The sequence below is a fragment of the Eubalaena glacialis genome, chromosome 20 (assembly GCF_028564815.1).
Source record: "Eubalaena glacialis isolate mEubGla1 chromosome 20, mEubGla1.1.hap2.+ XY, whole genome shotgun sequence".
In the NCBI taxonomy this organism is placed as follows: domain Eukaryota; kingdom Metazoa; phylum Chordata; class Mammalia; order Artiodactyla; family Balaenidae; genus Eubalaena; species Eubalaena glacialis.
Genome location: NC_083735.1, coordinates 31,581,229 through 31,607,755, shown reverse-complemented (window position 1 = coordinate 31,607,755; position 26,527 = coordinate 31,581,229). Strand labels below are relative to the sequence as shown.

At 37.2% G+C, this 26,527-nt stretch overlaps 1 protein-coding gene across 1 annotated transcript; it reads left to right on the top strand.

Annotated features, from left to right (window-relative positions):
- Positions 1-13,440: 13,440 nt before the first annotated feature.
- IDO1 (indoleamine 2,3-dioxygenase 1) lies at positions 13,441-25,463 on the top strand. Its single transcript, XM_061177401.1, has 10 exons — positions 13,441-13,539; positions 17,931-18,026; positions 18,138-18,257; positions 18,730-18,848; positions 19,505-19,519; positions 21,624-21,723; positions 22,276-22,393; positions 23,432-23,483; positions 23,935-24,083; positions 25,035-25,463. The coding sequence occupies exons 1-10, from the start codon at positions 13,441-13,443 to the stop codon at positions 25,397-25,399; spliced, it is 1,233 nt and encodes a 410-aa protein (XP_061033384.1). The 3' UTR covers positions 25,400-25,463.
- Positions 25,464-26,527: the final 1,064 nt, after the last annotated feature.

Below are 26,527 nucleotides of genomic sequence, written 5' to 3'. Positions count from 1 at the left end.
TCAGACTAGCCTGGAGTGGGATCCCTGGTCAGAGAAGGATGAATATGATGTACATGAAGATAATTTCACTTTGCGTTGGGGAAATTCAAGGAAAAATGCTGTGACTAAGAAATATGTTAATGAAGACCACATCCCCATAAACAGCTCAGCCCTGGGAACTAAATATGTGGGAATTGGTGTGACCACCGGACACTTACTTAGTTTAACCTCCGACAAGACTCTCCTCCAAAATACAACATAATTCAACTAATATTCAGAAATTTGTTATGCCAATTCCCCCCGTCACACTCATCATCAGTCAGAGCCCGGATTCTCCCCTTTACGTGTAGATGATTACTTCCTCGAAGCTTGGCCTTCCTAATATAATCCTAGGCCATGGGACCCCAGTCTATTTCCAGAGGAAAACTCCCAAAAGGTCAGGGCCTGGCTCTGGGGACCCACACGGGGGTATCCTTGAGGGGCACCGGATTTTCATCTCTATGCAGTAACGGGGTCTATCTGGATCTTCCCACACTTTGGAGGGGCTCCTGCACAATTATTGCTGTGGTCCCAGAGGCGACCATTATGACTACAAAGGATTTAGCTTTCTCAGGAGGCATTCCCAACCTTAGGTCCTTCCTCGAGGAGGCCTTAAGACCTGTCCGGGAGAGACAAAAACGAACTGCTGATTGGCGGGGACGTGCTTATGATAACCCAATTCTTGATCGGCCCCGAAATAATACACAGTGTCTTTAGAGGGCTCTCCTGGTTTGCAGGCGTACCCCTCTTAAAGAGGAGCGTTCTCCATCCCACCATCATGGTCCAGGAACCTTGGAAGGCTACGGTAGCAGCCACTGAGGAATAGCAGTCAGCCCTAGGCCCTCTGGCCGAAGTGGTTTTACAAAATAGGAGGGCCCTTAATGTTATAACAGCTGAGGCAGTGGTGTCTGTGCCCGTACTAAATGAGACATGCTGCTTCTATATTAATACCTCCGGCCACATTGAAGAAGACGTTCAGATTCTAAAGAAAAGCATCAAATTAATAGAAGATTTAAAAGAGAGAGCAAGACAGGGCCCCAGCTGGCTTTCCAGCCTCCTCTCCTGTCTGGGGATCCAGATATGGACATGGCTATTGCCCTTGTTGGGACCATTAATCCTGATAGCCTTTGTTTTGTTGCTTGGCCCCTGCATTATTAACACATTATCTAAGTTCATCTCCCGGCAGGTTCAAAAGATTCAATTCCAGATGGTGCTACAACAAGGATACCAGTCAGTTGGCACAGGGACCACGTTGGAACAAGCCGCCTTACCATTCCACGGGCTCTCATCTCCCTCCGTAAATACACCCTGACAGAGAGCGGGCATTGGGACCCAGGGCGCCACGATGCCCCGTCCAGCAGGAAGAAGCTAGGAACGGTCATCACCCCTTTCCCTTTCCGCAGTGACCTGGGTTCCTATGGCCCGAGATGGGGATAGGCAGATAGTCATGAGCGGGGTGTTAAGGAGCCAAAGATTTGGCCCATCAATAAAAGGGGGTGGGGTGGGGAATGTGGAGCCCTATATCAAGGACACCCTACATCAAGGACACAGGGCAAAAATCCCGGAATTAAGGGAGCCCCCATAGCAACTGTTGCCATGGGCTCTCCTGACCTAAACCGGACAGCCCCCCGACTCCATATTAGGCAAAATAATCACCATGTAGTAACCTTGAAGCATCCTGACCAATCACCTAATGCCATCCTGCCAGCAGGAATTTTGTCTTGAGGCTATAAAAGTTGGCTACTAGCCCACAAAGGGGGTCGGCTCTCCCTGGTCTATCAGGAAGTGGGCCCGCTGGATTCGCAGCACCCCTCACTAACTCTGCTGTTTGTTCTCAATAAACTCACTCTTTTCTAAAATACTTCGTGTCCGGAAATTCTTCTTCCAACCTGCGCTTGGACCACGACAGATACTAAAAGAAATATTTTATTGGTTTGTTTCCTATACAGTTTGTAGCAAATATAAATTCCATCATGGAGTTCAACATACAAAAGCAATCAGTGTAGTATACCACATTAACAGAATGAAAGAAAAGAACCACATGAGCATGTCAAAGATGCAAAAACAGCATTTGACGAAATGCAACACACTTGCGTGACACAGTTATACCAACTTATTTCCAAAATATAATTTTCCTGATTAAAAGGATTAATTGTTGATGTCATACTGTTGCAACATAAGAAAAGAATAATGTAGCTACTGATAAAAAGGAATAGATCCTTGAAAATATGTACCAATCACTAAATCACACCAATAAAATGTGGTCTATCTGTTACTTACAGTTCCAATTCAGAGTAGTGTTCTGACTGCTGTCCAGATGTGAGGCTAATTGTACACTCAATTGTTGATTTTTATTTATTAAGGTAGAATTCACATAACATAAAATCATTTCTAAGTGAACAATTCTGTGGCATCTAGGACATTCACTATGTCGTGCAAGCACTATTTCTATGAAGTTCCAAAACCTTTCCGTCACTCCAAAAACAAAACCCCATATCCATTAAACAATCTCATCCCATTGCATCCTCCCACCAGCACCTGGCAACCACTAATCTGCATTCTGTTTCTATAAATAAAATTATTCTAGATAAGTAATAAAAATAGAATTAAAAATACCTTTTGTGTCTGGTTTCTTCCACTTAGCATAATGTTTTAGAGGTTCACCCACTTTATAGCATGTATCAGAATTTCATTTATTTTTTATGACTGATTAATGCTCCACTTATACCACATATATATGCCATAATTTGTTGATCCATTTGTCCATTGATAGGCATTTGAACAGTTTCTACCTTCTGGCTATTGAGAATAATGCTGCTATGAATATGTGTTTATACATATATGTTTGAGGACCTGTTTTTAATTCTTTTGGGTATATACCTAGGAGCGGAATTGTTGGGTCATATGGTAATTCCATGTTTACCTTTTTCAGGAACACCCAAATTCTTTTCCACAGTGGCTGAACCATTTTACATCCTCAATGGCAATGTATGAGGGTTCCAATCTGGCCAACACGTGCTTCTTTGATTCTTTTATTATAGCTATTCTGGTGGATGTGAATTGGTACCTCTTATGGTTCTGAGTAGCATTTCCCTAATGAGTAAGATGCTGAGCATCTTTTCATGTGCATATTTAGGCACTTTTATATCTTCTTTGGAAAATTGTCTATTCAAGTCCTTTACACATTTTTAGTAGGGTTTTGTGTTGTTGAAGTGCAAGTTTTTTGTGTATTCTGTATACTATATAAATACTGTATATGTATATATATTTTTTCTGCCATTCTGTAGATGTCTTTTCATGTTCTTGATGACAAAGGTATTTATATAAAAGCAAAAACCTCACAAGGACAAAAAACGAAGATGAAGACAAAAGCAGTAAAATTTGAAAGGTGAAAAATAGATGAATGATATAGTAGATACAAAAATTTGCATCAGGAGCCTGTAGAAGCAGTCAAACAACTTGGAGAACCATGAAATGTTGAGGGATTTGATACATTTATTACACTGGAAGTAGAAGTAAACATGGAACTAAAAATAGAAAATTGTTTGAAAACCTGTTTTAAAAGTAGTTATACCCTATCCTCCCACCAACACACACACACACACACGCCCCTTCTTTGGTCTAAATGGACACTTGGAGAACCATTCTCTGGGAAGGGAAAATGAGGGTTCTCAGGACTCAGGGACCCTTGAAGACTAGAGTATCATATCGAAAACACAGAAATTAAGTTTAAAAATGTCTTATTCCCCTACACTACATCCAGATCTACTTTTCAAGTGGGATATGAAAAGAATGTTCTTTTGTTAACCTTACAGTCCAAGAGAAAAGATGTTAAGACAGAGACTTCTGAGGTTATCCAATGAAAGAATCCAGAAAAATTACTCCATGGTGAGGTGTCAAATTAGCAAGCTTCAACCATGTGAACAGAGCTTCCAATCAGATTTGTAATGACTCATTTTTGATCACAAGCAGACAGTTAAGAATGACAAGACATCTGAGGAAAGCATTGATTATGACAAAAAGAGACCAAGACAAAAAAGAAGCTTAAGTGAAAGAAAGACAATCTGCAGAGCTGAAGGAAGAAAGGAGAGAAAGAAATTATCCATAAGGTCTTCAAAGAAACAGAGAAAGTATTGCATCTGGTGACATGATCAGTCTCCCCTTCTTTTTAATGTTCCGTGAATCCACTCTAGATCTTTGCTTTGTGGTTACCATGAGGCTTACATGAAACACCTCATAGATAAGACAGTCCATTTTATGCTGATAGCAGCGTATCTTTGTTCACCCATAAAGGTTCCACCCTTTTACTCCTTTCCTTTTATATTTTGATGTCACAATTTATTTCTTTTTATTTAACAAATTATAGTAGCTATAGCTACTTTAAATACTTTTTTCCTTTAACCCTTATACTGTAGTTAAGTGGTTGACACACCATTTTAATACAGAGTTACATTTTCTAAGTCTCTTTATTTTTGACCTTTACCAGAGTGTTGTGTACTTTCACATGCTTTTTGTTACTGAGTAACATCTTTTTATTTAAGCTTGAACTTCTTGTAGCACTTCTTGCAAGGCCAGCCTAATGGTGATGAACTTTCTCAGCTTTTATTTGTCTGGGAAAGCCTTTATTTCTTCTTCATATCTGAAGGAGAAATTTGCTGAATACATTGACTGGCAATTTTTATATTTCAACCCTTTGAATATGTCATTCCATTCTCTCCTGGTCTGTAGTTTCTTCTGAGAAATCTGCTTACAGCCTGACTGGGGTTTCTTTGTAAGTTGCTTACTTTTTTCTGCATTTAAGATTCTTTATCATTGATTTTTGACAGTTTCATACAATAAGTCTTAGAGAAGGGCTTTTTGCATTGATATAATAGGGTGTTTTATTAACTTCATGGACTTGTATGTCCAATTCCTATTTCAAATTTGGGGAGTTTTCAGCTTTTCTTTCTTTAAATAAACTATTTTCCCCCTTCTCCCTTTTTCTTTTTCCTTCTGGTACACCAGTTATTTTTATATCTGCCTTTCTGACTGGACCCAACAGCTCTCATAGGGTTTCTTCACTTTTTAAAAAATCTAAGTTCTGTACCCTCTTCTAACTGAATTCTTTCTATATTTCTATTCTTCCAGTTAGTCTGTCTTCCATCTGATCTGCCCTGTTACCTATGCTCTCTATTGCATTCTTCATCTCATTTATTGAATTCTTCAGCTTGAGAATTTCCATTTGGTCTTCTTTCATGATTTTAATTTTTAGTAAATAACTCCTTATCTTCATTAATTTTATTCCTAAGTTCAATAAGTTGTTTTTCTAAATTTTCTTGCAACTCATTGAATTTCTTCATGACAGCTATTTTCAATTCTTTATCAGTTAGATCACAGTATTCCATTGTCTTTGAGTTCAGTTGCTGGAGAATTATTAATTTGTTTTTGTGATACCATATTTCCTTGATTTTTCATAGTGTGTGATATGAGCTTCTACTTTCTCATTTGATGTAGGCTGACACCTTCCTTAATTAAGAATTTATGTTTACTTTGCTTCTCAAGATTCAACAGACTGGCAATTAGAACTCTTTCTTTATTTATTCCACGAGGTGGCACTACAGCTCAAGTTTGTGGTTTCTCCTACAGGAGCCGTCTCTTCGGGATGCACTGGGGATTTGCGCACACGGAGCTGGCATCAGAGTGGGAGGAGGCTTGGGCCAGCACCTCAGGCTCTGAAGATGCTTGAACTTCAACTGGGGCACTTTGTGGGTGTGCCCCCTGCTGAAATCTCAAAGTGGACAGCAGGAAATCTGTTCAGGAATATCAATGCCCGTTGATATTCCTGTGTGCCCCCTCCTCTTTCTTCTCCCTGCACCAGTCACAGAGGCCCCTCATCAGAAATCTGGGTGCTGCTGGAGAGAAACAGGTCCCTGCAGCTGCAACTCACGCTACTGGGCAGCTGAGTGGTCCCTCACTGCTTTCACCTTACACCTCCTCAGCCAGGAGTGCTCACCTCTGATGCTCCCCAAAACCCAGTCCTTGCAGTGTCACTCTGGAGCAGGGACACACTTGAAGGGCTCCTCCACCTCTTCGGCCTCAAAATTCATTTCTATCCCACTCTGATGGTGTGCCAGGTCCCACTGTCCAGGCAGCCTGGACCTCCACAAATTCTCTAAATTCTCTCTCGGCTGTGGGTATCTGCCCAGTTTTGCTCTCTACAGGTTTCCTTTTCCCTCTGATTATGGCAAGTGGGGGTGGGGCAGGCTCTCCAGCTCCCTTGGTTCTGCAGCCACCACAAAAGTCCTGTCTTCCCACTTTCAGATGCACAGATGAGTTGAAACCTCCTTGGCCTCCTGGTGTAATGTACAGAGGTACTTAGGTTTGGTTATGGATGTTTACTTAGTTGTAAATCAAAGGGGAGAGAAAAAATTAGTGACTCACTCTGCCATTATGCTGACATCACTATCAATCAGTTTTTATACACAAAGCTTAGCTGTAAAAATAGAGCTCAGAGAAAGAAATAGAACATTACCATCACCCCTAGAATCCCACTATAATGCTCACTTCTATTCATTACCCTCAGAAGTAACCATTATTTCACTTCTATCACTATATATTAGTTTTTCTTATGTTGCTACATTTGTAATGTGATGATGATGTATCTATCATTTTGTATCTGGCATCTTTTGCTCAACATGTATTTGTCCATTTATCTATTTATGGACTTTTGGGTAGTTTCCTATGGAGAGCTTCCAGTGGAGAGCTTCCAATGGAGAGCTAGGGCAAATAGTGACACTATGGACATTCTAATTCATGTCTTTTGGTGGATATTTACATGCATTTCTGTTGGGAAAGTACAAAGAAATCAACTTGATGGGTCATAGTGTATGTATCAGTGAGCTGTTACAATAATATCACAAAACAGACACAAAACTCAGAAACAGTGTTTCATTTCTAGTTCCTGTGACTGTGGATTGCCTGGAATGGGTTTAATTCAGTCTGTAAACTTGTGGATCAGCCAGGAGAGGTTTGTACCTATGTCTTGTGTATTTAGAAGTTCAACATTGGAGAATTAGCTGCTAATTAGCTGCTTGTAAACTGTTGGTGGGAATGTAAAATGGGGCAGCCACTATGGAAAATAGTATGGAGGTTGCTCAAAAAATTTAAAAAATACTATATGATCCAGCAATCCCACTTCCATGCATTTAACCAAAAGAACAGAAATCAGGATCTCCCATGAACATGCACACCCATGTTCTTTGCAGCATTATTCACAATAACTAGAGGCAGAAACAAACTAAACGTCCATCAGTGGATGAATAGATACAGAAAATGTAAAATAAGCACCGAATTTCATTCTTTTGCATGTGGATATCCAGTTTTCAAAACACCATTTGTTGAAGAGGTTTTCCTTTCCTCATTCTGTATTTTTGGCCTCCTTATCAAGATCAGGTGATATGTGTGGATTTATTTCTAGGCTATTTCTTCCATTCTATTGCTCTACAAGTCTATCTTTATGTCAGGACAATACTGTTTTAATTACTGTAGCTTTGTAATATGTTTTGAAATCAGGAAATGTGAGGCCTCCAGAATTGTTTTTCTTTCTCAAGAACATTCTTGGCTATTCCTTTGTGGTTGCATACAAATGTTAGGGTTGGTTTTTTTTTCTGCTTCTGTAAAAACTGCTATTGAAATTTTTGTAGGGATTGCATTGGATCTGTAGATTGCTTGGGTATTATAGACATTTTAGCAATATTAAGTCTTCCAATCATGAAAACAGGACATCTTTCCATTTGTGTCTTTTAAAAATCTCTACAACAATGTTTGTAGTTTTCAATGTATAAGATTTTCACTTCCCTAGTTAAGTTCATTTCTATATATTTTATTCTCTTTGATGTATTAAAAATGAAACTATTTTCTTAATTTCCTTTTTAGATTGTTCTCTATGAATAATAGAAGTTCAGCAGATTTTTGTATATTGATTTCATATTGTGAAACTTTAGTCAATTCATTTATTATTTCTGACAGATTTGTGTGTGTGTGTGTGTGTGTGTGTGTGTGGAATCTGTAGGGTTTTCTATGTATAAGATCATGTCATCTGTGAGCAAAAATAATTTTGCTTCCTTATATCCTATTTGGATGCCTTTTATCTTTTTCTTAACTAGTTGCTCTGGCTTAGACTTCTGGTACTATGCTGAATAGAAGGGGCAAGTGGGGCAACTTTGCCTTGCTCTTGATCTTAGAGGAAATACTTTCAGTTTTATACCATTGACTATAATGTCATCAGTGAGCTTTTCACCAGTGTCTTTATTTTGTTGAGATAATTTCCTGAAATTCCTAATTTGCTGTGTCTTTTTATAATGAAATACGTGTTGAAGTTTGTCAAATTATTTTTCTGCATCAGTTCAGTTGATCATTTGATTTTTGTTCTTCATTCTCTTAATGTGGTGTATCATGTTAGCTTATTTCATATATTAAACCATCCTTGCATCCCTGGGATAAATCCCACTTGGTCATGGTTTATGATATTTTTAATGTGCTGTTGAATTTGATTTGCTTGTATTTTGTTGAGGATTTCTGCATCTATATTCAATCAAGAATATTGACCTGTAGTTTTCTTTTCCTGTGAACAACACAGGTTTGAACTGCATGGGTCCACTTATACACAGATTTTTTTTCAGTAAATACATACAATACTAAACTATGTTGGTTGGTTGGTTGGTTGGATCTGCAGATGTAGAACCACAGAAGTGGAAGGCTGACTATGGGACCTGAACACATTTGTGCTTTGTTCCTATTCTCTTTCCCTGTTTTGTTCTTATTGCATGTTGCTTTTCACCTTTCCTTTTACTATGTAATATGCTGAGATTTCTAAGTACAGTTATGTTGGGTTCTTTGACTAAAAATCTATTTGCTGAATTTGAAAGTGCTCTGTAGAGTGTGGACTATCTGAACTATAAACAAATAAAGATATACTAGCATAAAATTCACAGAATTGTGACAATGTGTAACTAGTTTGTAGAAATCCTCTTCTGGAAACTCATGTTCCTTGTTAAACCCAAGAGTAAAAGAAAAAAAAGCAGTGCTTTTTAAATCTCTTCTCTTAAGAAAGGCTGCCCATCATAATGATCTTAAGATCATGATTCTTGAACCAGACTGCTTAGGCTGAAATCCTGTCATTCCACTTACTAACTGTGAGATTGGACAATTACTTAAATTCTACATGTCTTACATTTATCATAAGGAAAATAAGGATAACATATATACCTTTTAGGATGTGTGCAAGAATGGAATGGGTTAACATTTGTAAATTGTTTAGTAAAATGCTATTTAAGTGTTTGATAATGAAAATGTTGATAATTATTTGGTGTGCGTGGCATTCTTTCAAAGACAAATTAGGGAAATGTAGCTATTAAGGAAAACATATTTACCCTAAATACCTTGCACTTCTTTTTGGTTAAAGCTTGCAACAACAAAAAAGTGGCTCAGACTCTCACTGGAATATTAATATATTTGTAATTACTGTAGCATTGCAGTGATGTGCCCTTTTTCATTCTTGACATTAGGTATTTGCTCCTTTATTTTTTCTTTATTAGTCTTATTAGGGGCTTAGAATTTTTGTTTTCAAATATAGGTATATACTTTTCTATTCCACTAATGTCTTCACTTATTTACTTCCTCTTACATTATTTTCTTCCTTTTACATTCTTTGAGCTTAATGTGGTGTTTATTTTTCCAAAATCATGAGATGGAAGCATAGCCTTTCTTTTAAATGATCTATGCCTTGTAGACTATATAGTTTCCTCTAAGTATGCCATTAGCTGTGTCCCAGACATTTTATGTCATTTTAAACCATTATTCAAGTCAAAAATAGTTTCTAGTCTCCATTTTGTTAGGGTTTTTATGACCTGTGAGTTATGTAAAAATATGTTTCTTCATTTTCAAACGTATGGGGATTTTTCAGTTAATTTTTGTGATTTGTTTCTATCTTAATTTGTCTTGGTTAAAAAATATTTTCTGTATGATTTAATCTTATGAAATTTTTGAGACTTGTTTATGAACCTGCACATATATGGTCAATTTTTGTAAATGTTCCAGTGTACTTGAATATAATATGTATCTTGAAATGGTTGAGCTTGATATCCTCTGTTTCTTAAACAGATCAAGCTCATTAATTCTGTTTTTTTAATTGCACATATATTCAGTGATTTTTGGCTAGCTTGTTTCATCTCCATCAATTTTGCTTTACACATTTTGAGGTTATGTTTTTGAATGTATAGAAATTTTAAATTGGCATATCTTCCTGGTAACTTGAATGCTTTATGTTATAAAGTACTCCCCTTTTATCACTGTGATGATTAGTTTTATGTCAACTTGCATAGGCTATAGTACCCGCTTCTTCAATTAAACACTAATCTAGGTTGCAGTGAAGGTATTTTGTAGGTATGGCTAACATCTACAGTTAGCTTTGAGTAAAGGAGATTAAGCCTAATAACTTGAGTGGGCCTTATCCAATCAGTTGAAAGGTCTTAAGAGCAAAAACATAGGAGAAATTCTGCCTGTGAACTGCAACATGAGATTCTGTCAGAGATTTTCCAGTTTTCTGCCTCTCCCTCTGGATTTCAGACTTCCTAGTGCCCACAATCATATCAAATAAACCCATACCCTGATATGTATCTATCTACCTGTAATCTAGTCATATCTATCTGAAATATCTCCTACTTACTGGTTCTGTTTCTCTGGAGAATCCTGAGTGATACAGTATCTAATGATACTTTTTGCCTTAAAGTCTACACTAAATATTTACATAGCTATGCTACTTAATTTTATTTGTTTTCTGTGACGTATATTTTTATCATTTTACTTTTCAACATTTCTGCATCCTTATATTTTGGATTTTTATATTTTAAATAACATATAAATATGATGTTTTTAAAAGCCCAGTCTGACAATCTTTGTAGTTTTAAATTGGAATGCTTAGTCAAGTTACATATAATGTATTTATTGATATACATGATTTTAAATCTACCATTGAACTATTTTCTTTGTGATAGCTCTGTTTAGCACCCTTTTTTTCTCTTTTTATGTCTTCTCTTGTATTGATTAAGATTTACTTATTAATCAGTTTTTCCATCTATTGGCTTATTGCTTATAATTGTAACAGCATTTATCTACTGATTACCCTAAAGATTATAGCAAACATCTGTAACTTTTCAAAACCCTTATAAATTAGTTCTCATTTATCATTCCAGAAAATGCAAGAATTTTAATAACATTTATATCTGTTCTCATATTCATGCTATCGTTGTGATATATTTTAATTCTATCTATCATGTATCTATCTAAATAAATAAGTAAAATTTTGCTGGTATTTTTGGCTTCCATATGGATAGGCCAACATCATATTTTTTGTTTTCTCTCTTGGGCCTGATTTCAGCAGTTTTAGCCTCATGAACCATTCATTTTTATTTATATTTTTATCTTTTATTGAATTATAGTCAGTTTACAATGTTGTATTAATTTCTTCTGTACAGCAAAGTGATTCAGTTTTATATATATATATATATATACACACATTTTTTATATTCTTTTCCATTACGGTTTATGATAGGATATTGAATATAGTTCTCTGTGCTACACAGTAGGACCTTGTTGTTTATCCATTCTACATATAATAGCTTACATCTGCTAATCCCAACCTCCCACTCCATCCCTCCCCCAACCCACTCTCCCTTGGCCACCACAAGTCTGTTCTCTACGTCCGTGAGTCTGTTTCTGTTTTGTAGATAGGTTCATTTGTGTCATATTTTAGATTCCACACATAAGTGATATCATATAGTATTTTTCTTTCTCTTTCTGACTTCACTTAGTATGATAATCTCTAGTTGCATCCATGTTGCTGCAAGTGGCATTATTTTGTTCTTTTTTATGGATGAGTAGTATTCCATTATATATGTACCACATCTTCTTTATCCATTCCTCTGTCAATGGACATTTAGGTTGCTTCCATGTCTTGGCTATTGTGAATAGTGCTTCTATGAACATAGGGGTGCGTGTATCTTTTTGAATTAGAGTTTTGTCTGGATATATGCCCAGAAGTGGGATTACTGAATCATATGGTAATTCTATGTTTAGTCTTCTGAGGAACCTCCATACTGTTTTCCACAGTAGCTGTACCAACTTACATTCCCACCAACAGTGTAGGAGGATGAGTAATTCATTTTAAAGAAGCGTCGCCATTGTGTTCTCTTGGCTGTGTAATTTTAGTTTCAGTTTTCTTTATCTTTACTGTGAAGAGAAGCTATTCTTGCAAAACTACATCTTTAAAAAAAAAAAGCCATAATGTAATAGGGAAGAATGGTGTGAAAACCATTCTATAATGTAGTCATTCCAATGTAATGTACCACTGAAACGTATTTTAAGTACTAACAAGCTGGATGACAACACTGCATTGTCTTTTAATATACTGAACACTAACTCCTTCTTTTTTTTCCTTTTGACCATCATAAGGAACAACATGGCTTCTTCTCTTGCTTCAGCTTCTTGTATGAGATTATAAGATCACATGATGCCTGTAAGTGACCACAGACCTGCAGAAACCCTGAAAACCTTTACCAAATTGCAGTCTTAATTGCATTTTGAAAGAACCATTTTCAAGGTGTTTTATCCTTTCTTTCAGCTATGAACATATTCCAGAGTCTCCAAATGTGGACTGTTTCCTTATCAGTCCCTTAGAGATCAGATAAAGTAGAGATGCAGGAAAATCTTCCTTAAAAATGACTCATTAGGAATACGAAGAAGAAGAAAGAACAGTATCATTGTGAATGCACATAAAAGACTGGGTAAGAAAAATGGAGCTAGGGGGTGAAGAGATGCTATGTTTCTAAATTCTTCATGTGCTTGCTTTTTTCTTTTTTTTTTTTTCTATTTCAGACGCACTGACTCTGGATACCAGAGATTTTCTTTCATGGCTACTGAAACAAGACACTAATATGTTCAAAGAACCCTGGGGGTTTAAAGAAAGCCAGTGACTGTAATAACTAAATGATGGTTTAGGACATTAGCCATGATTAAATTCATTATTTTAATTCAAAGATTCAAAAGTTCCCATAAAATAAAAATGTTCTTTCTGGTCACCTATTTTCATGGTTTTTGTTGTTTCAGGCCCTTTCTGATTTCCTGAAAGCAGTAGATGTTCCAAGTAATACATGTTTGCCAAGAGTATAAACTTTCAGTTTCTTCATATGATGAGGCTTTTGTGGTTTTATTTTTCATCAGATTACAAGTAAAGAACATAGAAAATGAAACTATTCTAAAAGTGGAAGTCATTTCTTGCTGCCTATGAGGTGAGTTGTGGTCATTGGCTATGGCAACCTCTGTAATAAATAGATGATCTGAAACTACTCAAGAGACTGAGAAGTACCAGAGGAGCAGGCTATAAGAATGGCACCTGACAAATCATCTCCTGTGGAAAATTCTTGGAAGATCTTTGAAGAATACCACATAGATGAAGATGTGGGCTTTGCTCTGCCCAATCCACTGGTAAGCGAGGGCACTGAAATCTGGACAAAAATATTTTCTTATCATGATTTACCTGGACAAGTTAACTTCTATTGAAAAAATGTGGTTCAGTAATTTCTACTGAACAAGTGGATAAAGCAGTACCAAAATTGGAGGCAGAGTTTGAATAAAGGGGTCTCAACTTCCTTAAAATTTTCTACCTAGAAACTTAGCCTTAGAGGCACTTCTTACTTATCTCACACAGGCACAGAGTGTGATGAGATAAGGAGACTACAGAAGTATTTTGGTTTAAGGCAATTGCATTTCAGAGGGTATTTTGAAAAAAAAAAATAAAGTAATAAATGACCCATGAGTCAAAGAACCCCCTTTCTGAGCTGATATACCTTAGGTTGTATAAAGTATGTGTTCCTGCTTTGATAATGTTTTTGAGGTGGGGCACTTTGTGTTGTATTAATATTGCTAGGTGTTTACTGAGCCTAAGATTCAGGCTTAGAGAGAATTAGAGCTACCTTTTTATTTCCACAAGTTTTGCCTACAAAGGGCAAGGCATTAGAGTGAATGTGTGCCTTAAAACTACATTTTCCTAAGTTATCTTCCCAAGAGCGTCATGAAAAGCATCTTATCATTAATATTGTAATCATCAAACACTTACATCGCATTTTTTTAGCAAATTTACAAATGTTAACTTACTCCGTCTTTACAATCATCCTGAAAGGTATGTATGTTATTAATCTTGTTTTCCTGATGAGAAATGTAGAATGCAGAATTTAAGTAATTATCCAAACTCACACAGCTAGTAATAGCAGAGATAGGATGTGAGCCTAATCAGTCTGGTTCCAGAGTCTGTGATTTCTTTTTTTTTTTTTAAATATCTTTATTGGAGTATAATTGCTTTACAATGGTGTGTTAGTTGCTGCTGTATAACAAAGTGAATCAGCTATGCATATACATATATCCCCATATCTCCTCCCTCTTGCATCTCCCTCCCACCCTCCCTATCCCACCCCTCTAGGTGGTCACAGGTGATCTCCCTGTGCTATGCAGCCGCTTCCCACTAGCTACCTAGTTTACATTTGGTAGTGTATATATATCCATGCCACTCTCTCACTTCGTCCCAGCTTACCCTTCCCCCACCCCGTCCTCAAGTCCATTCTCTAGTAGGTCTGCGTCTTTATTCCTGTCCTGCCCCTAGGTTCTTCAGAACCTTTTTTTTTTTTTTTTTTAGATTCCATATATATGTGTTAGCATATGGTATTTGTTTTTCTCTTTCTGACTTACTTCGCTCTGTATGACAGCAGAGTCTGTGATCTTAAAACCGTTACCAGTTATGCTACACAGCCTCACTCAAGAGAAGGAGAGATCACAAGGCATTTTTTGGTTGGTTTTTTCCCCTACTCTTGGGTTTAACAAGGTACATGAGATTCCAGGAGAGGATTTCTAGGAACCAGTTACATGTTGTGACAATGCTGTATACCAGAATGTCTCATTTGTTTGTGGCTCAAATGGATAAGAGTGCACACTCTAGAGAGAACCTTTAAAGGCAGCGTATATATAATTTAGTCAGAGATTCCAATCTAACTGTACTTAGAAATCACATCCTGTAACTACCTTGGGTAATTCAGGCAAATCTCAAACAATTTTTTTTCCCAATCTAATCTTCCTCTTCACATAATTAAGTTAATTGAAGAAAATGAAGTATGTTTTAATTTTTTTGCTAAAAGCACTGGTTTACTTTATATTTGCAAATCAATAATATTCAGACTTACTTCCCCTTCATACAAGCACACAAATGCCAAAGTGCCAGGATTGGATGTTTCAAGGATGTATTTATCAATGGTACCAAAAAAAAAACTTTTTCAGAAACTGCAAAGCCTCATATCGAATTTATTCTTTTTTTTTTCCTAAAAAGTTGGTTCTTTTAGAAAATAAAAAAATCACAGTAATTATGTAGACCTCTAAAACAGATTCCAAGGGTTAAAGCAAAACCTGAAAACTAAAGTAAAACAAAACTCTTCCTGAGCTACTTAAAAAATAATGCTGCTACTTGAGATGCTTAGGAAGTTAGATTCAATATCCTGAAACGGGATGGAAAAAAAAAAAAAGCTTACTTTTATTTCCTCACTGAAGATCTTTCCTGGAAATTATGTATTCAAAAATGTCTATTTCATCTCTTATAATCTATCAGCTTCCTATTCTAAGGGAAAATAATATGTCTTCTGATTCCATGTAGATGCAAAATACATTCTCTAATCTAGCAGGAGTTGAATGGCCCTCTGTGTTACTCTTTATTAATTTATATTCTATCATTTAGGCATCCTCTGAACCAGAAGGATATTACTGGTTGAATTTTACATGTGTTGAAAGTTCTGTCCAATAAGACACTAATCTTGACACATAATAGAGTATCTCTGTTATTTTGGGGAAATAGCAATAATCAAAAAGTCGGGCATGCTACACAGTGAAATACACAACAAAGAAAATGTATATGTATTACTAAAAACACCAGAACACAGTATTTGTGTGGTTAGGGAGAAAAATTCAGAGCAAACAAGAAAGGTGACTATCTAGTGAATATACTGCCTGGATCTTTCATTCCTAAAAATCTGCCCTGACAGGTTAAGTCTGGCCAATTATCTGCAGCCCCTGAACATGTTTGAAGTTTATGTTACATTTGTCTTCGTGTTTTATTGCTTCTTTATAATATTAACTTGGTTTTTGTTTTTAATTATTTATTTTTTTATTTTTTATTTATGGCTGTGTTGGGTCTTCATTTCTGTGCAAGGGCTTTCTCTAGTTGCGGCAAGCGGGGGCCACTCTTCATCGCGGTGTGCGGGCCTCTCACTATCGCGGCCTCTCTTGTTGCGGAGCACAGGCTCCAGACGCGCAGGCTCAGTAGTTGTGGCTCACGGGCCTAGTTGCTCCGCGGCATGGGGGATCTTCCCAGACCAGGGCTCGAACCTGGGTCCCCTGCATTGGCAGGCAGATTCTCAACCACTGTGCCACCAGGGAAACACTATTAACTTGGTTTTGAAGCTTAAAGCCTCACTCACCTTGGTTTCAGGTAAACTCTTGATGTGTCCTCCGTCCCCATAGTTCAGTATTGGTGCTACTAAGAGCATGTCTGGAAGCAGCTTAATGAAGAAGGCCTAGGGGAGTTGTTCAGGGATCTGAATCTCATTTCAGGGTGTGGCCTAGGCCTTTGGTTTTTATGTTTTCCCTTGAGATGTGATTATAAATATAAGATCCAGGGAGACACGTGTTAAAAAACAAAACCCAACTGAGTAAATTTTAAAGATGTCATTGGCTTCCTTCAGGGATTCATGAATCAGGCAGCATCCCAACCAGCAGAAAGAAAGTGGGTCTCAGGAGCTGTACAAAAATGAAAGACTTCTCTAGGCAGAGGAGAGCAGGAACAAGGAAGTTATACCAGCAAAAAGTGGATTGGAGTGTCAAGGTCATGTTCCTTTAGGGAATGGCAGCGGCCTATGTGCAGATGACCTCACTACTTGTCGGCCAGGTAATTCTGGATTGACTGTTTTAGGATTCCATTTTGGGAGAGGCAGAAACTGTAATAAGTATTGTCTTGAGTTGGTGACATGGGACTTAAGTTACTCCATTTTGGGCCTGTTGTCTTGTTTTTAACACTCTTTTATTTGGATTTCATTTTTACTTACTGGGCAAAAACTTAGCCTGTAGTACCAAAGGAAGCAATCAACATGTATCTATACAGCACCTCGTACATGTCCAGTAGTGTGCTAAGAAAAATAGGATTAAAAGCATGATAAAATCCTTGCCATCAGGTAGTGAGATGTAAAAAGAGCAAGGTTTTTTAAAAGCTGGAAACCCTCATGTTTGAGTCACAATAAACTGTACATACAAAACAAGTTACAAAAACTGCCCAACACTTGCTTTTCTTATTTATGACGTGGAGATAACAATCAACTTTTGGGGCCATTATTATAATTAAATGAGAAATGACTGAGCAAAACTGCCTAGTCTCCTACTGACATTTAATAAATCTCATTTCTCTTCCATTCAAAAAACCTTAAAATCTAGCTGAGAAGAGAAAAAATAATAGCAGATAGCAATAAATTACTTAATGTGAAAAGGTATAATCCATAGGATTCCTCACTGGAGGTGTAAGAATAGAATGGAATAGTCAGGAAGATTTCAGTGAAACTTTTGAAGTGACCTTTGAAAAGGAAGTAGGTGAGAGGAAGAAGAAGAGCACAGAGAAGGTCCTGTGCCCTGAGTGTGCAGGTGACAATGCATGGGCTGGTGTCACTCGACAGGTAAGAGAGTGTCAGCATTGCACAGCACTGAGAAGGAGGCAAGACGGACCCTCAGCGGAGGCAAAACTATTTTATAATACCTTCCACTAGTAAATCAAAGTCCTATTTCTTCTTTTCAAGGAGGAGCTACCTCACCCTTACGATGCCTGGATTTCCATTGCTAAAAATCTGCCTGAACTGATTAAGAATGGCCAACTACGTGCAGAAGTTGAGAAGGTTTGAAAAAATATGACATGTTTTCTGTTTTAGCGTCTTCAAAGTGTTAACTTGGTTTTGCAGCTATCACAACATGCATTTTGAGTTGGGTCAACCTCTGTTTATTCTCAGTTAACAACCTTCAGCATTGACGGCCTCCAAGGACACAAGTCACAGCGCCTTGCACATCTGGTTCTGGGGTATATCACCATGGCGTACGTGTGGGGTGAAGGTGATGGAGATGTCCGGAAGGTTTGGAGATTTTCTCATATTTCTTATGCTAACACGACAGATTTATATCCAGTTTACAGTTAATGTAAAAAATTCTAAAAGTATTGTAACTGCATTTTGTGAAGCTTGGGAAACAGAATGAGTACCTTGCACAGAGGAGTTGCCTAACGAATATTTATGGGTTGGATGGATGCATGAGCGAATGGCTGCAAATGGTTCACAGGCCATTAGAAAATCAAGATACAGCCTTTGTTTCCTCTCGCCCTCTACTGCTTTGTTCTGTCTATGCCCAGATTATGTCTGCATCGTCACAAATCTAAAACATAAGGATTTAACAAGTACTGGGATTAAGTTACGAAATGAGGAAGAGAAAATGACATCTGTTTGGTTTCACAGTGCCGTTAGGTATAACAGTTAATTTTTTGACAGCCAGAAAGCAGAAGAAAAGGTGAGACATTTCAAATGTGAACACTAAATATCGTGTTTTAATTAGGTCTTGCCAAGCAATATTGCTGTTCCTTACTGCAAGGTATCTGAGAAGCTAGGACTGCCCCCTATTCTGGTTTATGCAGATTGTGTCTTGGCAAACTGGAAGAAAAAGGATCCCAGTGGGTATGTAAACAGTGATTATAACAGGAATGAAAGGAGTGCACACTATTTGAATCAAGAGGTGTTAGTCATTGGTTTAATCTTTGGCAGCGGGGCTTTCTTTTCTGCTGTTAAGATGTAAAATGCATATGCATGTGAGAGAGAGGTGTCTAATTAGCATACAGTGAAATGCACACATCTTAAGTGTTCAGTTTGATTAATTTGACTGGCTGTATAGATGGCAATGTCTGGGCTTTCAAAGCAGCCTGCTTGAAACTAGGCACTTCCTAAGCACTGAGTGATGGAACCTGCTGCAATTAAGGGTCAGAGGCTCTCGGTGTGTATCTTCAGAGGAGTATTCTAGATGTGGGAATACCACAAAACGAAATGATTTGATCTAGAAAACTTTCTTACGAGTAACAACTAGTTTTGACTCTCCACGTGTGCTCCTTGCATATTTAATTTTTTATTTCACTTATAAAAGTCCTAAGTTAGGCATTTGTGATGCCTACTTGATAAATATCAGAAAACATATTTTTTCTATTTTTTATCTATTGTTTTTACCTTTGCTAGATCAGTGGTATTAAATGGAATAACAATAACTCAAAAGCATTTAATTTTTACACTGGTTTCCTTTCTCTCTTCCAAATGATCCGCTGCTTCATGGCTGCTTTCCTAAGGCCCATGACTTATGAGTGAGTATTCGATCTTTTTTATTCTAAGAATTATTTGTTATTCAAAGTAAACACAGGTGTATCAATACCCTCCAAGTGCGTTCTTTTGAAACACCAATTGATTTTAAGCAAAAAGTAATTCAAATAATTGTTGAAAGAGCAAGTAGTTCTGGTCGTTAATTATATCTATGACTGTGATTAGACTGTGTCTGTTTGATATTATAGCTATTAATATATATATACTTGCATACGCAGATGATACCCCACTTAAGGATGGTTTGACTTAAGATTTTTTTTGACTTTAATATGGTGCAAAAGCAGTACGCATTCACTAGAAACCGTACTTTTTGAATTTTGATCTTTTCCCGAGATAGATACACAGTCTCTTGTGATGCTGGGCAATGGTCATGGCTCCCCAGCAGCCCCGCGATCACAAGGGTAAACAACTGATACAATTACAACCATTCTGCACCCAGACAACCATTCTGTTTTTCACTTTCATTAGAGTATTCAGTAAATTATGTGAGATATTCCACACTTTATTATAAAATAGGCTTTGTGTTAGATGACTTTGCCCAACTGTAGGCTAATGTAAGTGTGCTGAGCACATTTAAGGTGGGCTAGGCTAAGCTATGATGTTTGGTAGGTTAGGTGTACTAAATGAATATTCAACTGAAAATATTTTCACCTTAAGATGGGTTTATTGAGATGTAACACCATCATAAGTTGAGGAAGATCTGTCAATAAATTTAATTAATATGCATATATACAAAATGCACATACACCTATGTATCTATGACTCAATGACCTCAGAGGCCAGAAATATAAATCTATTCTTTTTGACCCAATTCTTACTATTTTTGGCCTGTGTACTAAATAGAGGCTAAGAGCTAAGGAAACAAAAGTCAGTACCATCGGAATAAGCCTGCCCTGATGAACCTGGGCTAATGTGGAGGAAAGAAGATATATGAAAATTATGTAAATTACTATATGATTAAGAGAAGGATTAAGAAAGTAAAGTGCTAAGAGTTCTAACCGAACAAAAGGCATGAGGGAAGAATCCTTATAGCAAGTTATTGAAGCTGAGTCCTGGAGAGTGACTAGGCATCAGTTAGAAGAAGGAAAAGCTGAGCATGTTCACAGTGGAGAAAACAGCAAGAGTGAGGGCTTTGAAGTGACAAAAATCCTGGTGCATTTCAGAACCGAAGGAAGGCTAGTGTCGCTGATAAATAATGAATGACGAAAGTAACAGTACAGGAAACGGATGAAAAAATAAACTTAAAAATATTATGTAGGACTTTTGGCTCTGATATGGGGTTTAAACAGTATCTTAAATGGGAAGTTATGGAAGGTTTTTGAATGGGAGAATGATATCAACAGTCCCATTTGACAGATGAGAACACTGAGGCTGAAACTGATGAAATAATCTTATTCAAGGTCACACAGCAAGTAAGGAAGTGGTCTGGGTTGAGACCATAAATGTAACTGCCATGAAACTCAGAGATATACAGATACTGAGATCACGTTTGCATCAATGCAAAACTTCAGTGAAAAAGAAAATAGGGGGTAATCAGTGATTTGAATTTCCCAGTCAATTCCTTTGTTAGGCAGATAAATCACTGAGAAATTGAATCAGGCTCACAGATAAAAATACGGATATGAATACATTTATTTAAGCCAAAATTCTACTTTTAAAAACCATACCTCACAGATATCTCTATAAACATTGAGCTTATATATATATATGTATGTGTGTATATATGTATACAGTAATACATGTGCATGTGAAAAACTGATGGGATAATAGAGAAAGAACTAGTCTTGAAGTTTTTAGTTTCAAGTTCTAGAAAGGAATTTCAAGTCTCAGCTTAATCTACTGTTAATTATATGACCTTAGACAATAGACCTAACACCACTACTCCTAACTACATAATGGATATGGTAAAACCTGCCATACTTATCTCACAAGATTATTTTGAAAATGTAGGATAAATAAAAAGACTTGAAAACTAATAAATATTCGACAAATATATCAATATTTTTGTTAAATTCTTTTTTTTTTTCTTTTCAGTGTTTACGTTTTATATTTTTCTAAATTCTTGACTTCCTGGATTACTTTTCTTAGGAACATGGACATCCTATTCTCGTTCCCTGGTGGGGACTGTGGTAAAGGGTTCTTCCTGGTCTCTCTGGTGGTGGAAACAGCAGCTGCTTCTGCCATCAAAGTATGTCAGTCCATCCTGGAAAATGTGTATCTTGATTCACATAAGCAGAGCAATCACTTAGTAGCTGAACTATATTCTGCATGAAATAACTTTATCCTGACTGAATAGAGCATTTGATGACTGAATTGGAGACAAGGGATCATCTGGAAGAAATAAATATTTTATTTGTTTTTGTGTATTCCCTAAAAGATAAAATGTAGGAGCCATATATTTAGAATAAAATTTGAAACCCCAGTAAGAGAGAAGTATTTTCAATGCAACTTGGCATTGGAACTCTATCACACAGTGACATAAATCTAATGGTTTTGTCCCTCAGAAATAGAAATATATAGAATTACGTAAACTTATCTCTAAGTGATAAGTGAATAAAGACAAATCCAAGCTTAATTAAATATATGGAAATTAGTCAAACAATCAGAGGGTACTCAGCCCAAGAAAGAAATGGAAATATGAAATTTAATTGGGGGATTAAGATTTAGGAGAATTTTATTCTATGCCAATATTTAGTGTTAGGAAATCTTAAGTGTTTGTTTTCTTTTTTTTTTTTTAAAGGTGATCCCCATTATATTTAATGCAGTACAACGTGAAGACCCAGATACTTTGCAAAAGGCATTGCTTGATGTAACTTCTTGTCTGCACAAAGCCCATGAAATGTTTCACCAAATTCATGGCAAGTATTGTATGCCTTACAACATGCCAGGCCACTGTCAAATGTTTCTAGTTATCTAAGATGTAAGTTGTAGAGAAAACAGAAGCAAAACCAACTCTCACGTAGTGGGTGTGTTTGCGCTTTATTTTATCTCACTAAATCATTATACTTTCCACATGGCAGGTTTTATTATGTCCATTTTACATATAAGGGAATCTAAATTTGGAGGGATAAGATAAATGACCCAAGATTACATAAGTAGTAAATAGTGAAGCCAGAATTCCAAGCTAGGGCTATTTACCTCTAAGGAACATCCTTGTCTCCCACTAAAAACCGTGGAGAAACTTACCAAAAGTACAGGATGTTTTAAGTTCTGAAAAACTTAGCTTTTGCTTGATAGGAACCGTCTGCGAATTCTGCTTTTTCACAAGCTAACTAAAAAAGGAAAAAATAAGAAAAATAGAAAAGCCATTGAGCTCAAAAGTTATTGCAAATTAACAGCTAAAAACCAACGATAACCAAAAGAGTACAGAAACAAGGATTTGCAAAAGGAATTGTGCCCTACTGGGATGTTCCTAACAAATATGTGACTGTGTATCACTGGGCTTTGGCAAGAAGATTGACCTTCAAATGAAAGACATTAGCAACCTTTGGGGAGGGACACCCGTGGTCCTGGAGGTTTTGTTTTCAGTTTTCTTTTTGTTTCGGTTTGTTGTTTTCTTTATGTAAGTAATTTATCTGTTGTATCAGTAAACACATGAAGTAGCCTTAAGTAAATATTGGCAGCTTAATTGGTCTCCAGAGGATGAGTGCTGGGCGGGCCCAGGCTCTTTGTCACAAGCTGTGTGTTAGCCCCAAGGTAGACCCCGTTCAGTGGACACAGGTGATGAGAATGGGCAGGTGAGGGAGAGCTTGTCTTCAGGGAATTTCTCTGCACAGGCTGACCTAACGCCTTTCTCGTATCCTGTGCTGAAATCCATGATCAGTTGTTTATAACACCTTGATTTTTCCCAATCTATCTGATGCTACTTAATTAAACATATCTCATCTTTTTTTCAGAATATGTGGACCCAAACCTGTTTTTCAATGTTCTTCGCATATACTTATCTGGGTATGTAGCCTTATGCTTGAATCTGTTTTCTCTTAGACAATTAACATAAAGAAGACAACGTTTCCACTGATGGTCCCTACTATCAATCCAGTTTAAGAAACAATTTATATCCTAACATACACATTGTAAGAAACAATAGACTATTCTCTGGGTTATTACTTGGCCAGGCATACGCTGGAGTATGGACCAGAAAGCTAGTCATTTTAAGGAGAGTGGAGTAATCTTTGGTAGTGCAAAGGTAAGGTTTCACGCATAGAATACTCATGCCAGATTTGCTCAGAACCGTATTATTTATTATTCTCATGCATGAACATGAGTAGAAGGGAGAATGTGGAAGAAGTATAATGAAACCTATCTCATTTCACCTTCCATTCATCCTCTATTGCAGGATTTGACATATGAAAATTTGGCAATTCATAAAATAACAATTATTCTTTCCTTCCTGGTTTAGTTGGAAAGGCAACCCTTTGCTGTCAGAGGGTCTGCTGTATGAAGGTGTCTGGGACACCCCAAAGAAGTTTGCTGGGGGCAGTGCAGCCCAAAGCAGCATCTTTCAGTGCTTTGATATTCTGCTGGGCATTCAGCATACTGTTGGTGGAGGTGAGTGGCAAATGACAAATAATCATCATCTCTTATGCTAATAGAATAGTATCTAAAAAGTACTTTCCCATCAGCATCTTATCTGAGCTTATCTGATGCTTTTAGGAGAATAGTAGGGACTTTATTGCAATTATCCCATTTCACAGATGAAGAAGCAGAAACTTAAAGAAGATAATAGGCTCTCTGTTAACCAGCTAGAAAGCAGTGAAGCCAGAACTTAGACCAAGTTCAACACTGTCGTGATCTTGACCTTTGAATATGTCTATGAGGTCTGATTGACTGTGGTGAAGCCAATATCACATGTTCTGAAAATGTAAGACCAGATTCAGAAAAAGAAAGTCTCCTGCAAATGAGATAAGACCATGAGTTGAAACTGGGGAGTGCAGAGGCTTGGCACTGTCTAGTTCCGCCATCCTACTGCCTTGGGGGTCCCGGGGCAATGCCTGCACCAAAGTTTAAAGATGAGCCACACTCATTATATTCCTTCTAGAGGATTAAGGGGGCTTAGTGGAAGAAGCTCCAGGAAGAACTTCTTTCTACTTTTCTTTGTCTTCCTAAACTTCTATTGAATAGTCAAAGGGGAAAGCTTTGGGCTGCAGGATAATAAGCTTTTTCCTGAGCTCATTCACTTATTTAAAAATGATCCCTTATATTCTCTTGGATTCAGCATCACGATCTGTGAGGTATAGTACATATACTCTGTCCTTCTTGGAAGGATCAAATCCAGTAGGAAAGTGAGAAAGGAAGCAAAACAAAAATATTATGAGTTTAGTTCATGTGGTTTTCAGAATTAAGTATATTTTACAATAATTACCATTACTAGTAGCAAGCCTAGTAAGATGCTAACAAAATGGTTGTAAATTCATGGCCACCCACTCCGACCTCACTCTGCCCTTCTTCCCTGGATTGGAGAATGCTTTGACCTCCTTACTAATCCGACTTTGTCTTTAGTTCCTTCAGACTCTGCTGCTAAATTCCTCCAGGAAATGAGAACATATATGCCATCAGCTCACCAGAACTTTCTTCGCTCGTTAGAGTCAGGCCCCTCGGTCCGTAAGTTTGTCCTTTCAAAAGGTGATGCTACCCTGCAGGAAATTTATAATGAATGTGTGCAAGCCATGGTCTCTCTGAGAAACTACCATTTGCAAATAGTAGTTAAGTACATTGTGATTCCTGCAAGCCGGCCATCCAAGAAAAAACAAACCTCGGAAGAGCCTTCAGAACCAAAAAGTAAAGGAACTGGAGGCACCGATATCATGGATTTTCTAAGGGCTGTAAGAAGTACAACTGTGAATTCCCTGTTGAAGGAAGATTAAGGTCATCCAAGAAAGTCCTTATATTGCTACCACATGTGGTAATGTCACTGCCCATTATATCAGAAATAGCATTAACATTCATAACTTGAGGAGAGGAAAATAAAACTAATGTCCATTAAAAAAAACCTGCACATGGATGTTTATAGCAGCTTGATTCATAATTGCCAAAACTTGCAAACATGAAATAAACCGAGGTACACATCCTTACAGTAGAATATTATTCAGGACTAAAAAGAAATGAGTGATCAAGCCATGAAAAGACCTGCAGAAACATGACCTACATGTTATTAAGTGAAAGATGTCACTCTGAAAAGGCTACAGACTGTGTGATTCCAACTACGTGACATTCTGGAAAAAGGTAAAACCATGGAGGCAGGAAAAGGATCAGTGATTGCCAGGGGTTAGGGCAGAGGGAGTGATGAACAGGAGAAGCACAGAGGATGTTTAGGGCAGTGAAACTATTCTGTATGATAGTATAATCGTGGATACATGCCATACATTTCCCAAAACCCATAGAATGTACACCACCAGAAGTGGACCTTAATGTAAATTGTGAACTTTGGATGCTCATAATGTGTCAATGTAGGTTTATCAGTTGTAACAAGGGTACCATTCTGGTGTGCAGAGCTGTGTGTGTGTTGGGTAGAAGATACATGGGCACTCTGTATTTTCTGTTCAATTTTGCTATGGACCTAAAACTGCTCTAAAAAAATAAAGTCTGTTAAAAAGAAAACTGCTCTGCAGCCTTCAATAATTCACTTACCTCTCTCATCTGTTTTCACACGTCTAAAAATAATCAGAGATAAATAGATTAAGATGCTTTCCAGCTATGATTCAATCCTGTATGTGATCTGCAAATTCATCCAGAAAAAAATCAATTGATAGGCTACGTTAATCTATAGAGATTTGTGTTCAAAAGTAGAATAGCTCTTCTATTTCTTCCAGATCATAAAGACAATGATTTTGATGTAACAATCATTTTATATATCTATAATTTTTCAAAGTTTACAACGGGTTTTCCCTCAATGGCATTTTTTTCCTGTCTATAACGCTGTCAGTAAGTCAGAACAGGAATTATGTTTCTTATTTTTTGCTGGTGGTTTTCTAACGTGGTGGAGGCACGGTGAA

Bases quoted from the DNA above. Each gene is read 5' to 3' on its own strand.
- IDO1 (XM_061177401.1), top strand. From the start codon at position 13,441: ATGGCACCTGACAAATCATCTCCTGTGGAAAATTCTTGGAAGATCTTT. The intron at 18,258-18,729 runs GTTTGGAGATTT...TGTTTTAATTAG, and splicing joins GTGATGGAGATGTCCGGAAG to GTCTTGCCAAGCAATATTGC. The intron at 24,084-25,034 runs GTGAGTGGCAAA...CTTTGTCTTTAG, and splicing joins TCAGCATACTGTTGGTGGAG to TTCCTTCAGACTCTGCTGCT.